A 22913-nucleotide genomic window follows, 5' to 3' on the forward strand; every position below is an offset into this window, starting at 1 on the left:
TGTCGCATTCCTTGTATCAAGCTACTCCTGAACCAGAGATAATGTCAAAAGTGTCTTACCTGGGCTAAGAAGAAAAAGTATTGGACTGTTGCTCAGTGGTCCAAAGGTCTCTTTTCGGATGAAAGTACATTTTGCATTTTATTTGGAAATCAAGGTCCCAGAGTCTGGAGGAGGAGTGGAGAGGCACAGAATCCAAGTTGCATGAGGTCCAGTGGGAAGTTTCCAGAGTCAGTGATGATTTGGGGAGCCATGTCATCTGCTGGTGTTGGTCCATTGTGTTTTATCAAGTCCAAAGTCAGCACCGCCCTCTACCAGGAAATTCTAGAGCACTTCATGCTTCCCTCTGCTGATCAGCTTTATGGAGATGCTGATTTCATTTTACAGCAGAACTTGGCACCTGCCCACACTGCCAAACGTACCAATACCTGGTTTAATGATCATGGTATCACTGTGCTTGATTGGCCAGCAAACTCACCTGACCTAAACCCCATAGAGAATCTGTGGGGTATTGTCAAGAGGAAGATGAGAGACACCAGACCCAACAATGCAGATGAACTGAAAGCCGCTATCAAAGCAACCTGGGCTTCCATAACACCTCAGCAGTGCCACAGGCTGATCGCCTCCATGCCACGCCACATTGATGCAGTAATTCATGCAAAGGGTGCCCTGACCGGTATTGAGTGCATACTATACTGTACATGGACATACTTTTCAGTAAGTCAACATTTCTGTATTAAAAATACTCTTTTTTTATTGGTCTTATGTAATATTCAAATTTTCTGAGATACTGAATTTTGGGTTTTCACTAGCTGTAAGTCATAATCAAATTTAAAGGAAAGAAATGCTTGAAATAAATCAATCTGTGTGTAATGAATCTATATAATGTATGAGTTTCACTTTTTCTGAATTGAATTACTGAAATAAACTTTTTGATGATCACATTTTTTGAGATGCACTTGTATGTAAAGCAAAAACACAAAATAAATATAATGCAGTCTAACTTTAAAAATTTAAATTAAAGTAATATTGGTCCAAATCTAGTTTCTCTTTGGTGAGCTGTGAACAGTGTTGCACAATAAAAGGTAAATGTACCGTATATCAATGAACTGTAATTTGAATAGGAAGTGACAAGACAATGTTCAATGAATAGGAAATGCCCAGTGCCTGGGGTTGTACAATAAAGGGTAATTCACATTAAGTGAAAGAGGCACAGAAAAGGTTTTAATGTGTAGTAAAAAAGGGATTGTATAGTAAAGGGCGATTATACAGTGAATTAAATAGACGCAATAAACAGTTATAACCCTTTATATAACCCTATTCTAGTGATCCATTGCAGTGTGTTATTACACACTCATTAACCACTTCCCACCCAAGGACGTGCCCGTACGTCCTTGGGTTTCAGTGGTTATACTGGGAAGATGCGTGCACCTACTGGCATCATCCCGGGACCATTATTTTCAGGCGGTGATTTTCTACAAAGCAGAAGTGATCTGAGTGGCTAATTAGTCACTCGATCACTTCTGTGGGTGGCGGAAGGGGGTCCCACCCCCTCACGTCGCCGCCTCTCCGGGGCACTCTGGTCCCATTGCAGAAGCCGGGAGCGATGCGGCCGGCGGCATTGACTGCCTGGGACAGAGAGAGAGAGAGGAACTGACATCGTTCCCCCATCTCTCTGTAACCCTGGAAACCGGGAGCGACACGTATTCGTCACCTCGGGTTCCGCCCCTTTGTTTATCTGGCCACCAGCGGCCAGAGAAGCAATCTCGGTCCGATCGGCCAGAGGAGAGATTTGGGGTCTAATAGACCCTAAATCTCCCCATAAAGAGGACCTGTCACAGCCCATGCTATCACAAGGGATGTTGTTCATGCCTTGTGATAGCAATAAAGTTTGTACTAAAAAAAAAGAAAAAAAAAAAAGAGTAAAAATAAAAAAAAAAGATGTGTATAAAATAAATGAATAAAAACAAAAAAAAATTTAAACCACCCCATCCCATCATGCTTACGCGCAAATGCATACGTTACTCCCGCACGCATATGTAAACTGTGATTGCACCACACATGTGAGGTATTGTCATGAACGTCAGAGCGAGAGCAATAATTCTAGCACCAAATCTCCTGTGCCACTCTAAACTGGTAACCTGTAAAGGCGTTTGAAGCATCACCTTGCCGCTATTCCACGGGCAGATGCAATTTTAAAGCGTGACCTGTTAGGTATCTACTTACTCTATGTAAAATCATCTTTCACATTATACAAAAAAATTGGGCTGACTTTACTGTTTTTTTTTTAAAATAAATTCATGAATATGTTTGTCCTCCACAGATCAACAGGATGGTAGGGAGAAAGTGACAGAAAAGGTCCTACAACTCTACGATTCTCCTTACCATGAGCGGTACAAGACTCTCCCGCATGAAAGCTGCCAGCCATCTGTGGATGAAAGACCAGCGGATGAGTATGACCAACCCTGGGAGTGGAAGAAGGATGACATCAGCCGAGCGTTTGCAGGTAGAACAGATTGGAAAAGTAACAGTGCAAAGAGTTCTATGTTTACAGTAATCCAGAGCAGCCAATCTACCAACTGGATTTCGACTTTTTGTTGTTCATTGTACATGTAGTTTTTTCCCTAATAAAGGGAATCTTCTGTATATTCTAATCAAAGTTGCCATGTTAAGTTCTTAAAACTTGAAATGAAAGGTTCCTGCAAAAGTAGAAGTATACTTACCTCTCTGGGGGCCGTGTCTCCTAGCGCTGCAGCCTCCACCAGTCTGTTTAGCGGAGTTCTGGTCCTGACTCTCTCCTCCAACCTCTATAAACCCACTGATACCCCCCTCAGACATCAGAGGTTCTTTGTAGTAAGTTACTGCATGCACATTAACCACTTTAGCCCCGGAGGATTTGGCTGCTCAAAGACCAGGCCCTATTTTGTGATTCGGCACTGCGTGACTTTAACGGACAATTGCGCGGTCGTGCGATGCTGTACCCAAATAAAATTGACGTCCTTTTTTCTCACAAACAGAGCTTTCTTTTGGTGGTATTTGATCACCTGTGCGATTTTTATTTTTTGTGCTATAAACAAAAAAAGAGCCACAATTTTGAAAAAATAACAATATTTTTCACATTTTTTTTATATGAAATGCTCAAAAAAAAAATGTAAAAATCAAAATTTTTTTACATTTTAGGCCAACTTGTTTTTTGCTACATATTTTTGGTAAAAAAAAATCGCAATAAGCATTTTTGGATTGGTTTGCGCAAAAGTTTTTGCGTTTACTAACTACGGGAAAGATTTGTCATTTTTTTTTTTTAACTAGTAATGGCGGCAATCTGCGTTTTTTTTTGCGGGACTGCGACATTGCGGCGGACAGATCGGACCCCCTAACTGACATTTTTGGGGTTACCAGTGACTTTACTACAGTAATCAGTGCTATAAATATGCACTGTTACTGTAAAAATGACACTGGCAGGAAAGGGGTTAACTTTATTGGTGATCAGTGGGTTAAATGTATCTCTAGGGGCGTGATTCTAACTGTGGGGGGGGGGGGGGGCGTGGCTTGTGATGTAAACTCAGAGACATACGATCCTACATAGCAGGATCGTATGATCTCTGTACTTACATCAGGGAGAATGACAGGTGGCTGTGTTTACATCAGCCGTCTGCCTTTCTCCCTCTCCTGCGGGAGATCACGAGTGGCCGGTCACACGTGCGGGGATCACTGTGAACGAGCAGGGGCACGCCTACAGGCTCCTGGGCGAGGGAAGTAGCCCTACGTCGGTTTGCCCAGGAGCGGCTGGCCACCGCAGTAAATAGTCGTGATTAATGTGTATTTAATAATGTGTGGAGGGACCCCCGAATAGATGAGGATGACTTGAGTTCTCCCCTATCTGTACAGAGGCTCCCTAAGCACATTGACACAAGAAAACAGTCCAGGGCAGGGGACTCCAAACTGTCTAAACAAAGGGCTAGTTTATTGTCCTCCAGACTTTAGGGTGGGCAGGCTGTGGCTGGCAAAAGTGGGAATTTTCCTGGCATTGGTGGGAGTAAACATTGCCACATTTGATATTAGGGGGAGGAATAGTGCCCATCATTGGTATCATTGGGAGGAATAGTGCCCCCTTATTGGTGTCAGTGGGAGAAATGGTGCCCCATTGTTGGCATCAACTGGTAGAATAGTATCTTGTATAAGTGGGAGGACTGGTGTCCCAAGGGCTGCAACTGGCAGAATAGTAACTTGTATAAGTGGGAGGATTGGTGTCCCAAGGGCTGCAACTGGCAGAATAGTATCTTGTATAAGTGGGAGGATTGGTGTCCCAAGGGCTGCAACTGGCAGAATAGTATCTTGTATAAGTGGGAGGATTGGTGTCCCAAGGGCTGCAACTGGCAGAATAGTATCTTGTATAAGTGGGAGGACTGGTGTCCCAAGGGCTGCAACTGGCAGAATAGTATCTTGTATAAGTGGGAGGACTGGTGTCCCAAGGGCTGCAACTGGCAGAATAGTATCTTGTATAAGTGGGAGGACTGGTGTCCCAAGGGCTGCGTCCAGCCCCAGCCGGCAGAAGTTTGGAAAATGCAGGTCTAGGAGAACGTCTGTTTATGATTTATTGCTAGTAATTAAACACGGGAAGAGGATGCTCTCCTCTGTACTCCACTCCTAGATAGATCTCCTGCTAAACATCAGAATACAGTTCCTCTTGAGAGATTTAAGGAAGGCCAGAGGTAGGGACCCCAAGAAAAACGACTTGTCTCAGATAACCCAAAAGTATACAGTCACCAGGATCTTGCAGCAAAGTCAGCACTCACGAAGCCAGGAAGCAGCTGTGCCCATTTAGCTTCCTCCAGATGCCTTCTAATGAGGCTTTGCAGCCTGGACCCGTCAGGTGAAGTGTCATGGTGTTGAAGATAACTTTAGGTGCAGGTCCCTGAGCTCTGCCACAGCTGGGACCTCAAAGAACAGCAACTTGATTCAGTAGAACCCTCTACAGGGGAGGGGGTAACCACTAGTGGAATTCCTTCAACAGGAAGACCCTGCTGTTTTGGGGTTCACACTATTTATCTGCACACAAGTGTCTCTCATCACCGATTAAGATGGGAAATATTTCATTTATTTATGTTGGACTTTATTGGTGGACTTATTGATATATTATTTTTCTTTTTTCGTTACATCACTTGTTATCATTGGCACGCTTTTTTGGCCTTTAACCACTTAAGCCCCGGAAGATTTTACCCCCTTCCTGACCAGGGGGTATTTTGCGATTCGGCACTGCGTGACTTTAACGGACAATTGCGCGGTCGTGCGACGCTGTACCTAAACGAATTTGACGTCCTTTTTTTTCCCACAAACAGAGCTTTCTTTTGGTGGTATTTGATCACCTGTGCGATTTTTTTTGATCACGCGCTATAAACAAAAAAAGAGCGTCAATTTTGCAAAAATAACAATATTTTTCACATTTTTTTTATATGAAATTCCCCCAAAAAAAAAAGTAAAAATCAAGTTTTTTAAAATTTTCGGCCAATTTGTTTTATGCTACATGTTTGGTAAAAAAAATCGCAAAAAGCGTATTTTGATTGGTTTGCGCAAAAGTTATCGCGTTTACTAACAAAGGGAAAGATTTTTGTCATTTTTGTTGTTTTTTTTTTTTAACGCGTAATGGCGGCGATCTGCGATTTTTTTTGCGGTACTGTGACATTGGGGCGGACAGATCGGACCCTTGACTGACATTTGTGACACTTTTGGGGTTACCAGTGACATTTCTACAGTAATCAGTGCTATACATATGCACTGTTACTGTAAAAATACACTGGTTGTGAAGGGGTTAACTTTATTTGGAAGGGAGGGGCTGTGTGTATCCCTAGGGGCGTGCTTTCTACTGTGATTGGCTGTGGGTTGAGCTGTAAGGACACTGATCAACGGATCTACATACTAGATCCGTTTTATCAGTGTCTTTACAGCGAGGAGAATGACAGGCAGCTTGTTTACACAAGCTGGCAGCTTGTTTACACAAGCTGCCTGACATTCTCCCTCTCCCCCGCCGATCGCCGAGTGACCGGCGGACATCGGGTCCGCTGGTCACACGCGCGGGGGGGTCCGTGACCACGCGGGAGCGGGAGCGCGCCTCCGGGGGCGCGCGCTCGCTCCCTAGACCCTCACAAGCTAGTGACGTAGCCCTACGTCACTTTGCCTGTGAGGGGCTGACTGCCGACGTAGATCGGCTTTAGGCAGTCGGCAAGTGGTTAAGCTCTTATCTTTGTTTTTACTCACTGAGATTTTAACACTTTATTTCCATATCTACACTATTTATCAGCCTCTTCAGCCACCTGTGTTTCTCTCTCTGTGAATTGAAAGGAAATATACATTGTATCTCTCTCTCTCTGTGTGAAAAAAATAAAATAAAAACAATAAAAAATAAGGAAAAAATACTTAAATCAATGTTTGATGTACATCAGTGCCATTGTTAGTGATTGAGTCAAGTAAGGGTCACAAAAAAAAGCATTTTTACATTAGTATCAGTTAGTAAGGCTCCATTCGCATCTCGGATCGTGGGCAGAATTGCTGCGATTCTGCCCGCGATCCGGAACCATTGCAAGTCGCAGGACGCCCGTGCAATTCACGTGACTTGCAATGGAGCCCCAAACGCGGCGCGATTTTGCCGCAATTAGTTTGGTAAAATTGTGCAAACAGAATCGCGGGATGCCTGTCGCCCAAAAAAAGTACAAGAACTTATTTTGGGTAACAGGCGTCCCGCGATATATATATATATATATATATATATATCTATATATCTATATATATAGATATATATATATAGATAGAAATATATCTATATAGATATGTATCTATATATATATATATATATATATATATATATATATATATATATATATATCTGGGCTGATTCCTCACCATTCTCAAGATTATTGAAACTCCACGAGGCGAGATCTTGCATGAAGCCTCAGATCGAGGGAGATTGACAGTTATTTTGTGTTTCTTCCATTCGTGAAAAATCGCACCAACTGCTGTCACCCTTTCACCAAGCTGCTTGGCAATAGTCTTGTAGCCCAAGTAGGTCTACAATCTTGTCCCTGACATCCTTGGACAGCTCGTTGGTCTTGGCCATGGTGGATAGATTGGAATCTGATTTATTGATTGCTTCTGTGGACAGGTGTCTTTTATACAGGTAACAAGCTGAGATTAGGAGCACTCCCTTCAAAAGAGTGCTCCTAATCTCAGCTTGTTACCTGTATAGAAGACTCCTGGGAGCCAGAAATCTTGCTGATAGATAGGGGATCAAATACTTATTTCACTCATTATAATGCAAATTAATTTATAACTTTTTTGAAATGCATTTTTCTTCATTTTTTTGTTGTTATTCTGTCTCTCACTGTTAAAATAAAATGTACCATTAAATTTATGGGCAAACGTGCAAAATCAGCAAGGGATTAAATACTTTTTTCCCTCATTGTATGTCTGTCTAGAGTTCATCTTTAAGAAATAGTGTAGTCAGCTGGTTTCTATACCATATACCACTTATAGCGCCGCTCAAGGTGCTCTGGTAGATTCGGTTATTCCTAATCCAGAAAACCAGGAAGTATGAGGGGATGAGAGACGCCGCACACCACTAGCTCAACAGGTGAAAAGAAATGTGAATGGCCTCAGCCTTGAACTCCTCCTGAGCCTCATCTCTGATGCATTTCGCCCATTTAATGCATCAGAGATGGGGCTAAGAGGAGCTCAAGGCTGAGACTGTTTATGTTTCTTTTCACTTGTTGAGCTAGTGGTCTCATCCCCTCAGTCAGCTGGTTTAACTATCCAGTGTCTCCAAAATCCAAAGCATCAGTTTTGCATGGACTGACCCTTAAAGTTTAATTTTGTCATCTTCTTCTAGTGCAGTTTGAGGGCTCTGGATGGCAATGCGGATCTCCCCATATGAGGGCGCGTCTTCTACAATCCACCCCGAGGAGCCCAGTTAATCTGCGACCATCTAGTCCTGACCTTACAGCAAACCAAAGGGAGCATGGCTCACCGCCCAAAGAGCTTGACTGTTCAAGAGTGAGGAAGCCCATTTGTGCCGATCTGCAAAGACATGGGTGAGTGTTCCATCTGGATTTAATGCAGCAGTGCATAGTGACCGTGTTATGATTCTGATTACTGGGTTAACACCTAAAGTGTATCTAAACCAGTGGCTGTCAACTTGCAAGGTAAAAAGGGGACTCAAGGGTTGTGATGGAGGGAGGTTTTCGAGTGCTCTTGGCACTGGGGCGTTTCTGAGTGCAACACTTTGGGACTGATGCGCTTTGGCCTTCCCTAATGCAGTTGACAGCTGAGGGTGGCCCGTTTGTTCTCACCAGGTGGCAGGCGCTTCAGTTGCTGCATTTTCTCCGAGGGCTGGGGTCACGCTCACTCTTCGAGAGACCATTGACGCCCCTCGAGATTCTTATTTCGGGGGACACCCCCTACCTCATGCCCTATCCCAGCTCTATTCCATACTTTTGGAGCCCCCAGGGAACTTTGTCATCCCGGGACTCTTGAAGTGGTAGGGGGAACTACAGAGGACCTTCACGGCGACCCAGCGCACAAATATTATTTGGTTCTCTTTGCGCTCCTCGATCTGCACGCGTCTCCAGGAGACCAACTACAAATTGATGACGCATTGGTATTACACCCCAGCTCGGATAGCCAGCTTCTTTCCCGAGGCATCGGACAGATGCTGGCGTTGCCTGGGAGACCGAGGTACCATGCTCCATATGTTTTGGACGTACGGAAAATATCCCAAAATGTGACTGATGTTGTCCTCCAGGACGACCCTGTTTTCTTTTTGCTGCACTGTACGACCACCCCCCCGCAGCGTTAGAAGAAATCGGTCCTGCGCTACCTCCTCAACGCAGCTAAGGGGTGCATTGGATTGTGTTGGAAATCTACGACCCCTCCTTCGATACCACTTTGGCTGTCCAGAGTTAAACAAATTAATGATTTTGAGGACCTGGTGATGACCTCGCAGGGCAGGAGGGAACAATACACGGCCACTTGGGGATGTTGGAATATGTTCATCCTTTCGGATGAAGGCAGAGCCCTACAGGATGCCGCCTGAACCTTGAACACTGCAAACTCGGAAGACTGCACGGAATCCATCCGGAACCCCCCTTGCTCCCCTCCTTTTTCTGTTCCCCTTACCCGCTTAGCTGCTGTCTTATTTCCCGCCACTTTACCCCCGTTCCCACCCTTTCCCCCCCCCCCCCCCCCTGAGTTCCCCCTCTCTCCCTTTCACATACACTATATAACTTCATTCTACCCCTGTGTGACTTTTACTCATCATTTTGTTTTCCCAGTGAGAAAAGATTTTTCTATGTATTTACCTCACGCACTGAATACCGAGGCATACATACCTCGATGCTCATCTTTATGTGGTTGTTCTGACCCACAACTCTGTTTCGGTGCTGATGTGCATTGTGACCGCACTTTGTTGGCTTACACGCTTAAGTGATTACATAAGTCCTCCTTTTACTGTCTCTCCTTTTGAAATGCTGATTGTCTAAGTTTTTTGTTTGATAATGCTTTTCTCACTGACCTACAGTCAGTTTTGTTTCGGTCATACTGCACTTTCTAATGTTACCGTATGTGACATTTGTTTTTGTTGCCTTTGAATATTTCAATAAAGAATTTGAAAAAAAAAAAGGGGACTCAAAATGACTCCCAGCAACGACCACATAAAACGTTTTATTATATGTAATGCTATAGAAAACTGTGACTGTGTACTGAAGACTTACAAGAGTGAAATGGTCAGGGATTGTTCTACTTGGGCAGTTGGAGACTGAACTCATACTGTAGAAGACTTATAGAGACTAGGGTCATCTAACATGAAACTGCTAAAGATCACTGCTATTAAAGACCCCATTTACAACCCAAGAAGAAAAAGGTAATATATTGTAGCACAGTAGTAGCTATGGTAATTTCCTTTTTTATGCTTATTTCCCCTTTACTGTTTCCCAGCAGCCTTGCCAGTAACACATTTTCTGTCCTAGGGGGACAACGCTCACTTACACTGCATCTATGGAGACAGAACCACAAAATCCTCTCCCTCTTCTCATCTTCATTACATAGGAAAAAGGAATTCTGTGGTTTAGAAATTCACTCTAGTCACCTGTACTACATATAGTCAGCACTGGTTTCTTTCAGATGGTGCTTGGGCCCTTTGCTCTCTGTATACCAAACACAAAGGGTTGCTCATGTAGTGCACCCCCCATAGGAGCCGCAAATAGAATGGGATCCCCACCCTGCAAAGTCAGAGAACAGTCCAGTAATATTTTTTGGTTTTATTGAGAGACTAGAACATGGATGGGGATTTGGAATTATGGGATGTGGTTAAGTGTCCAGCATACATTCCTGTGGCTACTGATACCAGCACCACCTCTTTAGGCACTGCCAGCCTGCCTAGCTGCAGCTACCTCTGTCACTCCTGGCTAACTTCTCCAGCACAGTCCTCCCAGACTGCACACTCACCAGCCCACCTCGCTGACTTCTCAGGAGATCTCCCGGATGTGCTGACCTCTCACTTGCTTCCATGCCCCCAGAAAAGGATTCCTCCATGTGTTGTAGAGAGTCCCTCCAGCACCCCAGACCCAGGCCTGAGGTCACCCCCCCCCAGACTAGGGAGCGCCGTGCTAGGGTCACCGACAGCATTCTCAGCACTCTGTCTCCATCTCTTCTGCTGACTCCCCTGCTGGCATGACTCTTGCCTATTTATGAGGTGCCTACCCTCTTCCAGACCCTTTTTTCTGGAGATTGGTCTAGGACCCTTACAAATTTGCCAAGCAGCTCCTCCTAGCTTCCGCCCACAACTTCTAGAAGCTTCTCCAAGGTTTCAGAAAGCAGGGGGAGATGCTGCTTGCTGAATCATCCAGCCTCCCTAAGCCACTTAACCCTGACCCAGATTCAAACCAGGCCTTGCTCTCAGCCAAACCAATTTGCCTACATTACCAAAACCTATTTACACCTAGTACACTAGCTAGAGGGTGCTACACTAGCTTGGCACTTCCGTCATTCGGAAAAATTTTTTTTTTTTTTTTTTTTTTCAGTTAATTTTTTTGTGTTGTAAGTGGTGGTGTGGTAAGAGGAAGGATTGTGTTATTGATGACTCCATCTCTATCTTGTTCCCAGGTGGTTCCATGGACCTCTGAGCTGCACCGATGCAGAGAAACGATTGCATAAATGTGACCCAGGAAGCTTCTTGCTGCGTACAGAGGCTGAAAGCATGTTTTTCCTTTCTGTTAGGTAAATATCAAGTTTTTGATTTATTAATTTATATTTCTAAAGCACTTTATCTGCTGTTGGTAGAGCTAGTGAGGTAGCCATCTGGGGCACGCCAGAGTCAGTTAACCAACCAGCATGTCTTTGGAGTGTGAGAGGAAACCCGCACAGGCAACATGCAAAGTCCATGCAGATAATGTTCTTATCAACCCCCAACCCAAGGATCACAGTGTTGAATGGTAGAAGTGCTAACCACTCAGCGCCACTGTGCTGCCCCCCATGAAAAATGTTTATATCTGTATGCATCCAGATAAGGTCTCTTTGCTAAAGCCAGCAATAGATGGTTTAAATCTCAGCTCCCCAAGATTTGGGCAGGATCGACCTGGGTACAACCAGCATGTCAGATTTCTAGCATGCGATTATTGCCAGTGGCTAGAGCTGTTCTCCTGGCATAAGTTCTTCATTCTACACATCTGCTGAGTCCATTATACTGGGGTTCCCACTCTGCCTGTTGGAGTTTTTATCTTTTTTATTTCAGATAGGGAAACTTCTATAGGATTCCTATAAAAAAAACTCCACCCTGAGCCTTAGATATCAATGCAACAAATGAGAATATAGTATCACTCATCAACAATGGGACCCTGATAGGAGTCCTCTGAGGAAAGTCCATATGTTCAGTGTTAAACAGTCCAAACACCAGGTGAAACAGTGGCTTGTTAGGGAAGGTAAATGTGGCAATTCAAACTGATAGCTGTGCCATCACTGCACCTCGTGGATCTTTCTCCCAATGGTAGAAAACTCACCGTAATCCACCCAAAACTGGCGTTTGGTCACATAACCATAGGTGCTTAAATGAGCCACCAATCCTCCAGGCACAACTCCTTCTTCACAAGAAACAGGATACAGGGAGACACTCAGCAATAGGACGTGACTACGCGGCTTCTACGTTCCACGTCTGATCTCTCCTGAGCCCGAAGGATACCGCGGGACGGTCCGTGGGTGAGAGGCAGACGTTATCTGCATTCAACTTTTAAATGTGTTTTTATACATTGTGTTTCTAAGTGAAACTGAGGAGGGGGGATTTCTTTATTTATCTATTAAAGTATGCAGTATTACGCTACGTGTCGTTCCCCTTTTGTTTTTCACTACACGAGCGTGTAAGTGAGGAATTCAGCTTGGATAAGGATTACATTCTGGAGTTTATCCCTACTATTGCTAAGTGCGCCCGTGTATCCTGTTTCTTAGAGGAAGGAGTTGTGCCTGGAGGATTGGTGGCTCATTTACGCACCTATGGTTATGTGACCAAACGCTAGTTTTGGGTGGGTTACGGTGAGTTTTCTACCATTGGGAGACGGATCCGCGAGGTGCGGTGATGTTACAGCTATCAGTTTGAATTGCCACACTTACCTTCCTTAACAAGCCACTGTTTTACCTGGTGTTCGGACTGTTTAACTTTGAACATATGGACTTTCCTCAGAGGACTTCTATCAGTGTCCCATTGTTTATGAGTGATGCTGACATATGAGCGCTGCTTAAAGCGGAGTTCCGGCCTCAAAATCGATAAAATCGGTTCCAATCACACAGCCGATCACAATAGCAAAGCCCGGAAGAAGACCGTGCATGTGCGATCGGGAGCGCGCAGCGCGGTCATGTCGGTGGCTCTGTGTTCCTTAGGAACACAGCTAGTCACCGGCAGTAGTAAACAGTCACTGACAGTGACTGTTTACTATGTGATCAGCTGTGAATCCATTGACAGCCGATCACAAAATGTAAACACAGAGCAGTAACTCACTGTTACTAGCTCTTCTCTCCTCACACAGTTTCCAGTGTGAGGAGAGCAGAGCCAGAAACAGTGATTAACTGCTCTGTACACCTGTCAATGTAAAATCACAGCAATAAAGGTCCCCACACAGTCCTCAGCCCCCCCCCCCCCAATTGCACCTGTCACCCAACAGTCACCTCATCAGTGCCCAGAAATTGACACCCATAAGGCTACGTTCACATGCGAACGTAGCGATTGCGGGCAGAATCACTGCGATTCTGCCCGCAATCCGGAAATCATTGCAAATTGCGGGACGCCTGTGCGTTGCCCGTGATTTGCAATAGCACCCCAAACGCTGTTGCCGCGATTTCCGCCTGCCGAATCACGGTAACATCGCGCAAACAACGCATGACGCCCAAAAAAGGTACAAGAGCTTCTTTGGGGCATCGTGCTTGTTTGCGCGATGTTACCGAGATTCGGCAGGCGGAAATTGCTGCAACATCGCACAGCGTTTGGGGTGCTATTGCAAATTACGGGCAACGCACAGGCGTCCCACGAATTGCAATGATTTCTGGATCGCAGGCAGAATCGCGGTGATTCTGCCCATGATCGCTACGTTCACATGTGAACGTAGCCTAAAGTGCACCTGTCACCAGAGACTGCCATCAGTACCGCCGTGCACCATCGCCCATCACCTGTCACCCATCGGTGACCATCGCCCGTCAACTGTCACCCCATCAATCACCGTCACCTGTCACCCCATCAGTCATCGTCACCTGTCACCCCATCAATCATCCTCACTTGTCACCCCATCAGTGATCGTGACTTGTCACCCCATCAATCATCGTCACTTATCACCCCATCAGTGATCATCACTTGTCACCCCATCAATCATCGTCACTTGTCACCCCATCAGTGATCATCACTTGTCACCCCATCAGTGATCGTCATCTGTCATCCCATCAATTGTCACTTGTCACCCCATCAGTCATCGTCATATGTCACCCCATCAGTCATTGTCACCTGTCACCCCACCAGTCATCGTCACCTGTCACCCCACCAGTCATCGTCACCTGTCACCCCACCAGTCATCGTCACCTGTCACCCCACCAGTCATCGTCACCTGTCACCCCATCAGTCATCGTCATCTATCACCCCATCAGTGACTGTCACCTGCCACCTATCAGTCACCTGCCACCCATCAGTGATCATCCGCAGTCAACCGTCACCCGTCGCACAGCCCATCACAGCCAGCATGTCAAAAAGGATGTACAGCAGCGAGGAGGCCCTTCAGGTCCTCTTCATGACTGATGAGAGCCCCGGGGAGCTCTCATCAGTATCCGAATCCAATTCCGAATCCAATTCAGAATTTGAAATCGGTAATAGTAGCGGATCGGAGATGGACTCGGACTATTCCTGTACACTTTCCTTTATACAATGTATTTTGGGGTGCAATTTTTGCTATATACATGCAACAACTTACCGACCGCCTAACGACTATATACGTCGGCCATTTAAAGCTAAATACTGGGGTTATGGCAGCAGATAGCCCCCATAACCCCGGTATTTTTTTAAACGGCGGGCGGTCGGCTTTCAGATAAGGGTGGTCCCAGTGGCAGATTCACTGCGAAATTACCCTTACGGTGCAGGGGAACGGGTGCCCCCCCCCTCCCGCCGCGTCCCAGACGTTTTCCCAGCTTACCGGATCCGCTGGGAGCGGGGAAAACTATCCGGTCCCGGATCCTCAGAGACAGGAAGTCGAGTGAGGGCAAGATGGCCCTCACTCGACTCTATGGTCTTGGAGGACCGGAGCTACGTCAAAAGTCGTTGCCTAGCAACCGGTTTAAAGGCCCTTTTTTTTTTTATTTTTTTTTATTTTTCAACAATTTTTTTTTTCTTTTTTAGTGTAGTTGTGAGGTGTGAGGTCTTTTTGACCCCAGATCTCACAATAAAGAGGACCTGTCATGCCTATTTCTTTTACAAATGGATGTTTACATTCCTTGTAATAGGAATAAAAATTATCAAAACATTTTTTTTTTTAAAACTGTGTAAAAATAAAAAAAATAATAAATAAAATAAATAGGAAAAAAATAAAAAAATAAAAATTAAAGCGACCTGTCCCCGTTAGCTCGCGCACAGAAGCGAACGCATACGCAAATCCCGCCCACATATGTAAACGGTGTTCAAACCATACATGTGAGGTATCGCCGTGATTGTTAGAGCGAGAGCAATAATTTGAGCCCTAGACCTCCTCTGTAACTCTAAGCTGGTAACCTGTAGAAATTTTTAAAATGTTGCCTATGGGGATTTTTAAGTACCAATGTTTGGCGCCATTCCGTGAGCGTGCACAATTTTGAAGCATGACATGTTGGGTATCTAATTACTCGGCGTAACATTATCTTTCACATTATGGAAAAAAATTTGGCTAAGTTTACTGTTTTCTTATTTTTTAATTCAAAAAAGTGTTTTTTTTTTTTTCAAAAAAATTGCATTTGTAGGACTGCTGCGCAGATATGGTGTGATAAAAAATATTGCAACGATCTCCATTTTATTCTATAGGGCCTCTGCTAAAAAAAAAATATATAATGTTTGGGGGTTCTAAGTAGTTTTCTAGCAAAAAAAAATGACTTTAGCTTGTAAACACCAAGTGTCAAAAATAGGCCCAGTCTTAAAGTGGATAAATGGACAACTTTGTGCTACTTGGATGTTGGGCCTCTGTATGTGGCCAGGCTGTGACAAAGTCTCACATATGTGGTATCGCCATACTCAGGAGGAATAGCAGAATGTATTTTGGGGTGCAATTTTTGCTATGTACATGCTATGTACATGCTATGTGTTGGAAATATTTCATAAATGGGCATTTTCATTTTCTTTCCACTGTTTCCAAAAACTTGTGGAAAGAAATGACATGTTCAAAAGACTCATTATGCCTCAAAAATTATACGTTGGGGTGTTTGCTTTCCAAAATGGGGTCATTTTATGGGGTTTTCCATTGTCCTGGTGCTCCAGGGCCTTCAAAAGTGTGATAGGTTGTCAGGAAATTATATGTGTAATTTATGCTCCTAGAATGCCGGACGGTGCTACTTGGATGTTAGGCCTTTGTATGTGGCCAGGCTGTGAAAAAGTCTCACACATGTGGTATTGCCATACTCAGGAGGAGTAGTAGAATGTGTTTTGGGGTGTAGTTGCAAGTATACAATTGTAAAAAAAAAAAAATCTTAATTTTGCAAAGAATTGTGGAAAAAAATTACAACTTCAAAAAACTCACCATGCCCCTTATTAAATACCTTGGAATGTCTATTTTCCAAAAAGGGGTCATTTGGGGGGTATTTCTACTTTCCTGACTTTTTAGTGTCTCAAGAAATGAGATAGGCCTTCAGTACATCAGGTGTGATAAAGTGTGATACATTTTAATGATTAGCACCATAACTTGTGGACTCTATAACGTTCACAAAGACCAAATAATATATACTCATTTGGGTTATTTTTACCAAAGATAAGTAGCAGTATAAATTTTGGCCAAAATTTGTGAAGAAAAATGACTAACCCAGTAGTGATTAAATACCATCAAAAGAAAGCTCTATTTGTGTGAAAAAAAGGACACAAATTTTTTATGGGTACAGTGTTGCATGACTGAGTAATTGTCATTCAAAGTGTGAGAGCGCTGAAAGCTAAAAATCGGTCTGGGTAGGAAGGGGGTGAAAGTGCACTGTAGGCAAGTGGTTAAAGACCACAACATACAGGGGTATACAATGTACGGGTAACAGCACACACACACGCATCATAGGTTGAACTGGATGGACTGATGTCTTTTTTCAACCTCACAAACTATGTAACTATGTGTTTGTACTGAGAATAAATTACACACAGATGGACTCTATTTACTAATTAGATGACTTCTGAAGGCAACTGGTTTCACTAGATTTTTGTTAGGGGTATCAGAGTAAAGGGGCCTGAATACAAATGCATGCCACACTTTTCAGATATTTATTTGTAAAAAATTTAGAAAACCATTTTCCTTCCACTTTACAATTATGTGCCACTTTGTGTTGGTCTATTTCATAAAATCCCAATAAAATACATTTTCGTTTTTGGTTGTAACATGACAAAATGTGGAATATTTCAAGGGGTATGAATACTTTTTCAAGGAACTGTACATCAGGGGACGATTTCTTAGGGACAGAGAGGAGGTCACCAGTGTGGGCAGCGTGAAAGTTAAGTATTTACTGTCTTGTCTTACAGATTTACCTTTGTTGAGTATTTTCTGTAAAGCCACAGGGATGGATTAAGCAGTTGCTTCCAGCCACCAGTCAACTACAACCACTCTTGGAAGGTTGAATGTGTTTCATTGAGCAGAGAAAGAGGAAAAACAACACTGGTTGGTTCTCAGGAACCAACCAGCCATGTACAATCCATTAGATGGATTTTAATGTTTCTTGGAGAGCATTCATTATAAACATAAGGAGAAAATAATATGCACTCATACAACACTGAGAGGTGTATACACAAATGCCAGGAGCCAAGCTAACAAAATGGATGAGCTGGAGCTGCTATTACACAAGGAGGGCTTAGACTTTGTTGGAATAACAGAAACTTGGTTTGACAGCTCACACAACTGGCTGGCAAATATTAGGGGTATTGCTTGTGTTCAGAAGGTCAGGGAAGGTAGAAGAGGGGAGGGGTGTGTCTATATTAAAAAAGAAGATGAAAGGGTGGTAGAAAGGAGTGACATTGTGAATGGGACGGGGGGGGGGGGGTGGAATCTGTGTGGGTAGAACTTCAAAGAGAATAAGTAAGTGGGAAATGAATTATGGGGGTATGTTACAGGCCCCCCAACCTGAAGGATGAGGAAGATCTGAACCTCCCTTTACAGTTAGAAATGGCAGCGAGGCAGGGAAATGTCATCATAATGAGGGACTTCAATTATCCCAATATTAACTGGGCAGAGGGGACAGCTCACTCATTAAAGGTTCATCATTTCTTGAATGTCCTACAGGACAACTTCATGTCTCAATTGGTGGATTCCCTGACTAGAACATATGCATTGCTAAATCTTCTAATTAAGAATGATCCAAGTTTGATCTCACATTTAGTGTAAATCACAGGAAAAAAGAGGCACGAGGATAGCAAAAGAACACTAAATTTCAAACAAGAAAACTTTTCTGAACTGTGCTCAATTTTTCAGGACATCAATTAAAACCAAATCCTAGAAACATTGAACACAGAAAAAAAATGGGAATGCTGTAGGAACATATTAAACAAAGGTATCACACAGTGCAATCCAACAGGCAATACATATAGAGGAGCGAAAGGTAAACCTGGATGGCTAAATCGTAACATAAAACATCCTTTTAAGGCCTCTTTCACAGTAGTGCGACTTGTCCTGCGACTTTGACTGCAAAGTCACATGACAAGTCACACTTCATGATTTACAATGAGTACTGTTCATATCTGTGCGAATTCAAGTTGCAATGACATCAAAGTAGTTCCTGCACTACTTTGGTCTGACTTTTATGCGTTCAAAGTCTATAGACCTCAAGATTACACAGAGATTGCTTGAAGTCTAAATCACGTCAAAATCGTGGTAAAATTCTGCCACTTTTAGGTCGCACAAGTATGAAAGGTGCCTTAAGAGAACAAATGGCCTTCATAAAAATATAAAGTGGAGGGGACATTGTTAGCATTCCAACACTACAAGGAATGCAATAAGAAGTGTTAGAAGGAAATCAAGGTAGCTAAAAAAGACTACGAGAGACACATAGCAGAGGAGAGTAAAAAAATCCCAAGGAATTTTTTTAGATATACTAACAGTAATGTCAAGCTGCAGCTACCAAAGCCGGCAGAATTTTAGCATGCATAAAAAGGGGATATACTCCAGAGATAAAACTATAATCCATCCACTTTATAAAACTCTAGTTAGGCCACATCTGAAGTATTCCGTCCAGTTCTGGTCACCAGTCCTCAGGAAGGATGTGCTGGAGCTGGAGAGAGTCCAGAGAAGGGCAAAAAAATTAATAAGGCGACTAGAGGACCTCAATTACGAGGAACGACTACAAGCACTACATTTATTCTTGCTGGAGAAGAGGCACTTGAGAGAAGACATGATAGAGATTTACACATACCTCAATGGTGATCCCAGCATGGGAAAAAACTATTCAGTATCAGGGAGTGTAAGAGAACATGAGGCCACAGTATGAGATTGGAGGAGAAGCGGTTTAACCTTAAACTGTGCAAGGGGTTTTTCACTGTCAGGGCAATAAGAATGTGGAACTCTCTTCCACAATTTGTGGTGTCAGCAGGGTTTATTGATATTTTTAAAAAACTCTTGGATTAACTTTATTGGTGATCAAGGGGTTAAGTGTGACCCTAGGGACATGATTCTAACTGTCAGGGGGCTTGGCTTGTTAGATCATCACAGAGACATGCGATCCTATATAGCAGGATCGCATAGCCTCTGTGATGATCTTTTTTTTTCAATCAATAAATTTTTATTTGCATTTTAAAAAGGAAAACATACATGAGAACAGGAAAAACATCAACGTGATGTAGGTAACATAAGAAACAACAGGGTAATGGAACATCTTCCATAGTGAATTTGTAGAGTGCATATGGAAATTAGCAAGTACAGTACAAGAATTGTATACATGTATCATAGTAATGTCTTAGCAATATATCACACAAGTCCATTTCCGACTGGAAGAGGAAAGGGGTAGCAGCCACCGCCTCCAGGCCGGAACCCCCGAAGGGAGCAATGACACCAGGTCGGAGGCAGCGGGTGTCTCCCTCCCTTCTTCGAGGAACGATTTGGAGCCTCAGCTGTTAACACTTTGTTAAGTCTTACTTACAGGTGGTAAGTAGGGCCATGCCAACCAAACTTTTTGGAATTTTTCAGGTGCATGGCATCCACGACAGGAATCCTGCCTCTGTGATGATCTAAGCGAGAATGACAGACGGCTGTGTTTACATCAGCCGTCTGTCTTTCTCCCTCTGCTGCGGGAGATCGCGAGTGACCGGCGGCCATCAGGCTGTTGAATCAGAGCCAGGATTGGGTTGCTTGGTATGAAATATTTTGCCTGTACCCTGGTGACAACCAATAAATGGGATTTAGACAATCCACAGGGTGATTTTACTTGTCAAGCTGTTTATGGCCAGTTTTATCTTCTAAATTTCTTACAATGCCAATTTAGCAAGGATGCTGATTGCACTTATTTAAAGATAGCCACCAAAAATAGCACTATAAAATCTGTATATGAAATATAATTATGAAAGTATTGCACAGGAAGTATTTAAATAGTAAAAGTTATGTGTAAACCAAGCCCCTATTTTTCACCCTCATTTATTCTTTTTCCTCAACAGAGGCCGCAGCAGCATCCTGCATGTTAAAGTGATTGTCATGCCAGATGGCCGCTTTATGCTTGGAGATAGTGGACCAACCTTCCCCTGTATCCCTGACATGGTGCAACATTACATCCAGTCTCCACTGCTCTTCCCAGGGGAGGGACAAGTGTGTCTGCAGCATCCAGTGTCTGCAGTATTACAGTGATGTGTTTTAACCAAACGGGACTCTGAAATTTGCTAAGTACAAAGCACAGGCCTTAAAGTCTACATCGATAGAAGAAGCATAATGGACCAAACTGAGATCATCTATAGCAAACTTGGCATTTTGGTGGACCTTTAAAGTGCTTTGAACCAAAGCAACAATTTGTTCTTCATCTGCACGTAAAGTTTGGTAACAGTTGAGCCATTTTTTACATTGGTGACTGTACCTCCAGCTTTGAATTGCGGATGGAAATATCTCAATCAAGGCTAATAATCAGTAGCCTAAGGGTAGGCCTGTGTCCTTCTGAACTTTTTGTGGCTTTCCTTCCAAAACAGTTCTTGGATCTGCAGGTTACATTCACAGTATCCAGTAGCAGTTATTATGCAAATATTTTTAAAGCACTGATCAAGGTTTTTTCTCCTTTTTATGGAACATGGAACCTCACCGGCTGCAGCTCCTAGCTTTAGTTGAGAGGGGGAGTTGCTTTACAACTGCAGAGCCTCCTCCTGGTGAAGTCTGGTAATGAAGCGTGACCTTAAAATACCATTATTTGTTGTAATAACCATCCTGGCTTAATGGACCGGTTCCTGTCTACCAAATATGATAAATAATAATGGGACAAGAGCTTCATCCTTAATAACGAGTGGTGAAGATCATTCTGTGTTCCTGTGTGACAGGGTTCCAATCACCATAACTGTTTACAATTTTTCCTAGAATTTACTTTTTTTATAATCTCACCATGCACTGCACAATTCTGACACTTCTCCTAAGCTTTTTTATCTGTCCGCACAAAGGTCTGGCATTGTTCTATGATAGGCTTGGAAAAGCAAGGAGTGGTCATCTTGCACCACTAATAATTTCTAATTGGAATGTGTAAAGGTTTATTAAAGGGATTTTCCTATAATATATTTTAGTCAGTCTTGATTAAAACAGTCATCTTCAAGAATTATTCAAAGTGCTGGCATACTCGGTCTGAACTGGGGACCTGTCAACTATTTACCCTTCTGGAATTAACAATCCTGCCTTTCTAGAACCTTTATTAGTCAGAAGAGGCTCTTTGATGCCCTCGCTAAATTAGCTTTATTTTATTACATTGACCTAGTTTGTTCAACTGCCATACACTTATCCAATAAGACCGATTCAGGGCCAGAAAGGGCATTCTTACTGGACAGAGGGGTGGTAGTTGACCAGGCATAAGGGCACCAACATGGCCTTATTGCCACTTAAAAAAAACAAAAAAAACAAGCTCCCCATATTTATAAAAGCACAAATGTGTGCTCTTCACCATGGTCGGCATTTTATGAATGGGTTGTATTTATGAATGGGTAGCCTTCAAGCTCCTTTAACAAAGTGAAAATAGATCAGAGAGCAAAAAGAAAGCAACAGGCAGAAGAGGATGTCTGGTTAACCTCCCTGGCGGTCTAATTATGTCCAGATCTCTGTGCAAAAAGCGGTACATTCTTTTGAATGGAAATCTGTTTTATATTTAAAAACTCACCTTTCCCTGCTATCCACTGCCGTCCTCCCCCGCCGTCCTTCCAGCCGATGCCGGCACCTGTCTTCCGGTTCCCTTCCCTGCGAGCGTTGTGACACATGGTGAAACCGGCGACAATTTCAAAAATGTAAATACACCAAATGACATGATACAAAGCTGTGATCCTAACGGATTACACTACACCTGGTGACTTTTCCAGTGCCCTGCCTGTGCTTTTCCAGTTCTTTGTGCCTGAAAAATTGAGAACGACCATGGCGTCCAAAAAGCGTTCTTTTTGGGCAAAAGCGCTTCTAGACAAACTGGAAAACAGCGACAGCGAAACTGAGTCACTTGAAGAACTGAGCGATAGCGATTGGTGGGAAAATTTGTCATCAGGTACGGAAAGTGACAACAGCGACGATTCTGATGTCTCTTTCTGGCACATCGCTTGTGGAATTTGGGAAGTATATCAAATGATTCTTCAGAATTTCCAACGGAATGATGTGCCAGAGCGGGGAGAGAGTGTAAGGACGCCGGGAGGACGGCGGGGGAGGACGGCGGGGTATCGCAGGGAAGGTGAGTGTGCTTCTAGGGTAATCCCGAGTGTGGCTCGGGGATTACCGGTTTTGGTACTGAAAGTTAACCCCGAGCCACACTCGGGAATACCGCCAGGGAGGTTAATAGCAGGAGTTTTGTGGTAACTACTTTCAAGCAGGATTTTTTCTTGTAAGCATTTAGAATGCCTGAAAGTTTCACACTGAGTGTGCATTATATTAATGGAGAATACAAATACAGAGGTAAATCCATTAAATAAATAATAATAATAATAATGAAAAAAATAAAGGAAACCTGTGCTGATAGGCTGCATGGAGATTGATATTGTTGAAAATTTGGAAATGTCA

At 43.4% G+C, this 22913-nt stretch overlaps 1 protein-coding gene across 1 annotated transcript in view; it reads left to right on the forward strand.

The window, feature by feature from the left end:
• The window catches only part of LOC309543319 (SH2 domain-containing adapter protein D-like), a 67137-nt gene extending 46533 nt beyond the window's left edge, over positions 1–20604 (forward strand). The window contains exons 5-8 of the mRNA XM_082242777.1: positions 2321–2503; positions 7877–8078; positions 11146–11259; positions 20354–20604. Of these exons, the coding sequence (XP_082098903.1) occupies positions 2321–2503; positions 7877–8078; positions 11146–11259; positions 20354–20540 (686 nt within the window). The 3' untranslated portion in view covers positions 20541–20604. The remainder of the gene's footprint in view (positions 1–2320; positions 2504–7876; positions 8079–11145; positions 11260–20353) is intronic.
• Positions 20605–22913: the final 2309 nt, after the last annotated feature.

This window comes from Pelophylax lessonae, assembly GCF_965119305.1.
Source record: "Pelophylax lessonae genome assembly, chromosome: 13".
NCBI lineage: Eukaryota > Metazoa > Chordata > Amphibia > Anura > Ranidae > Pelophylax > Pelophylax lessonae.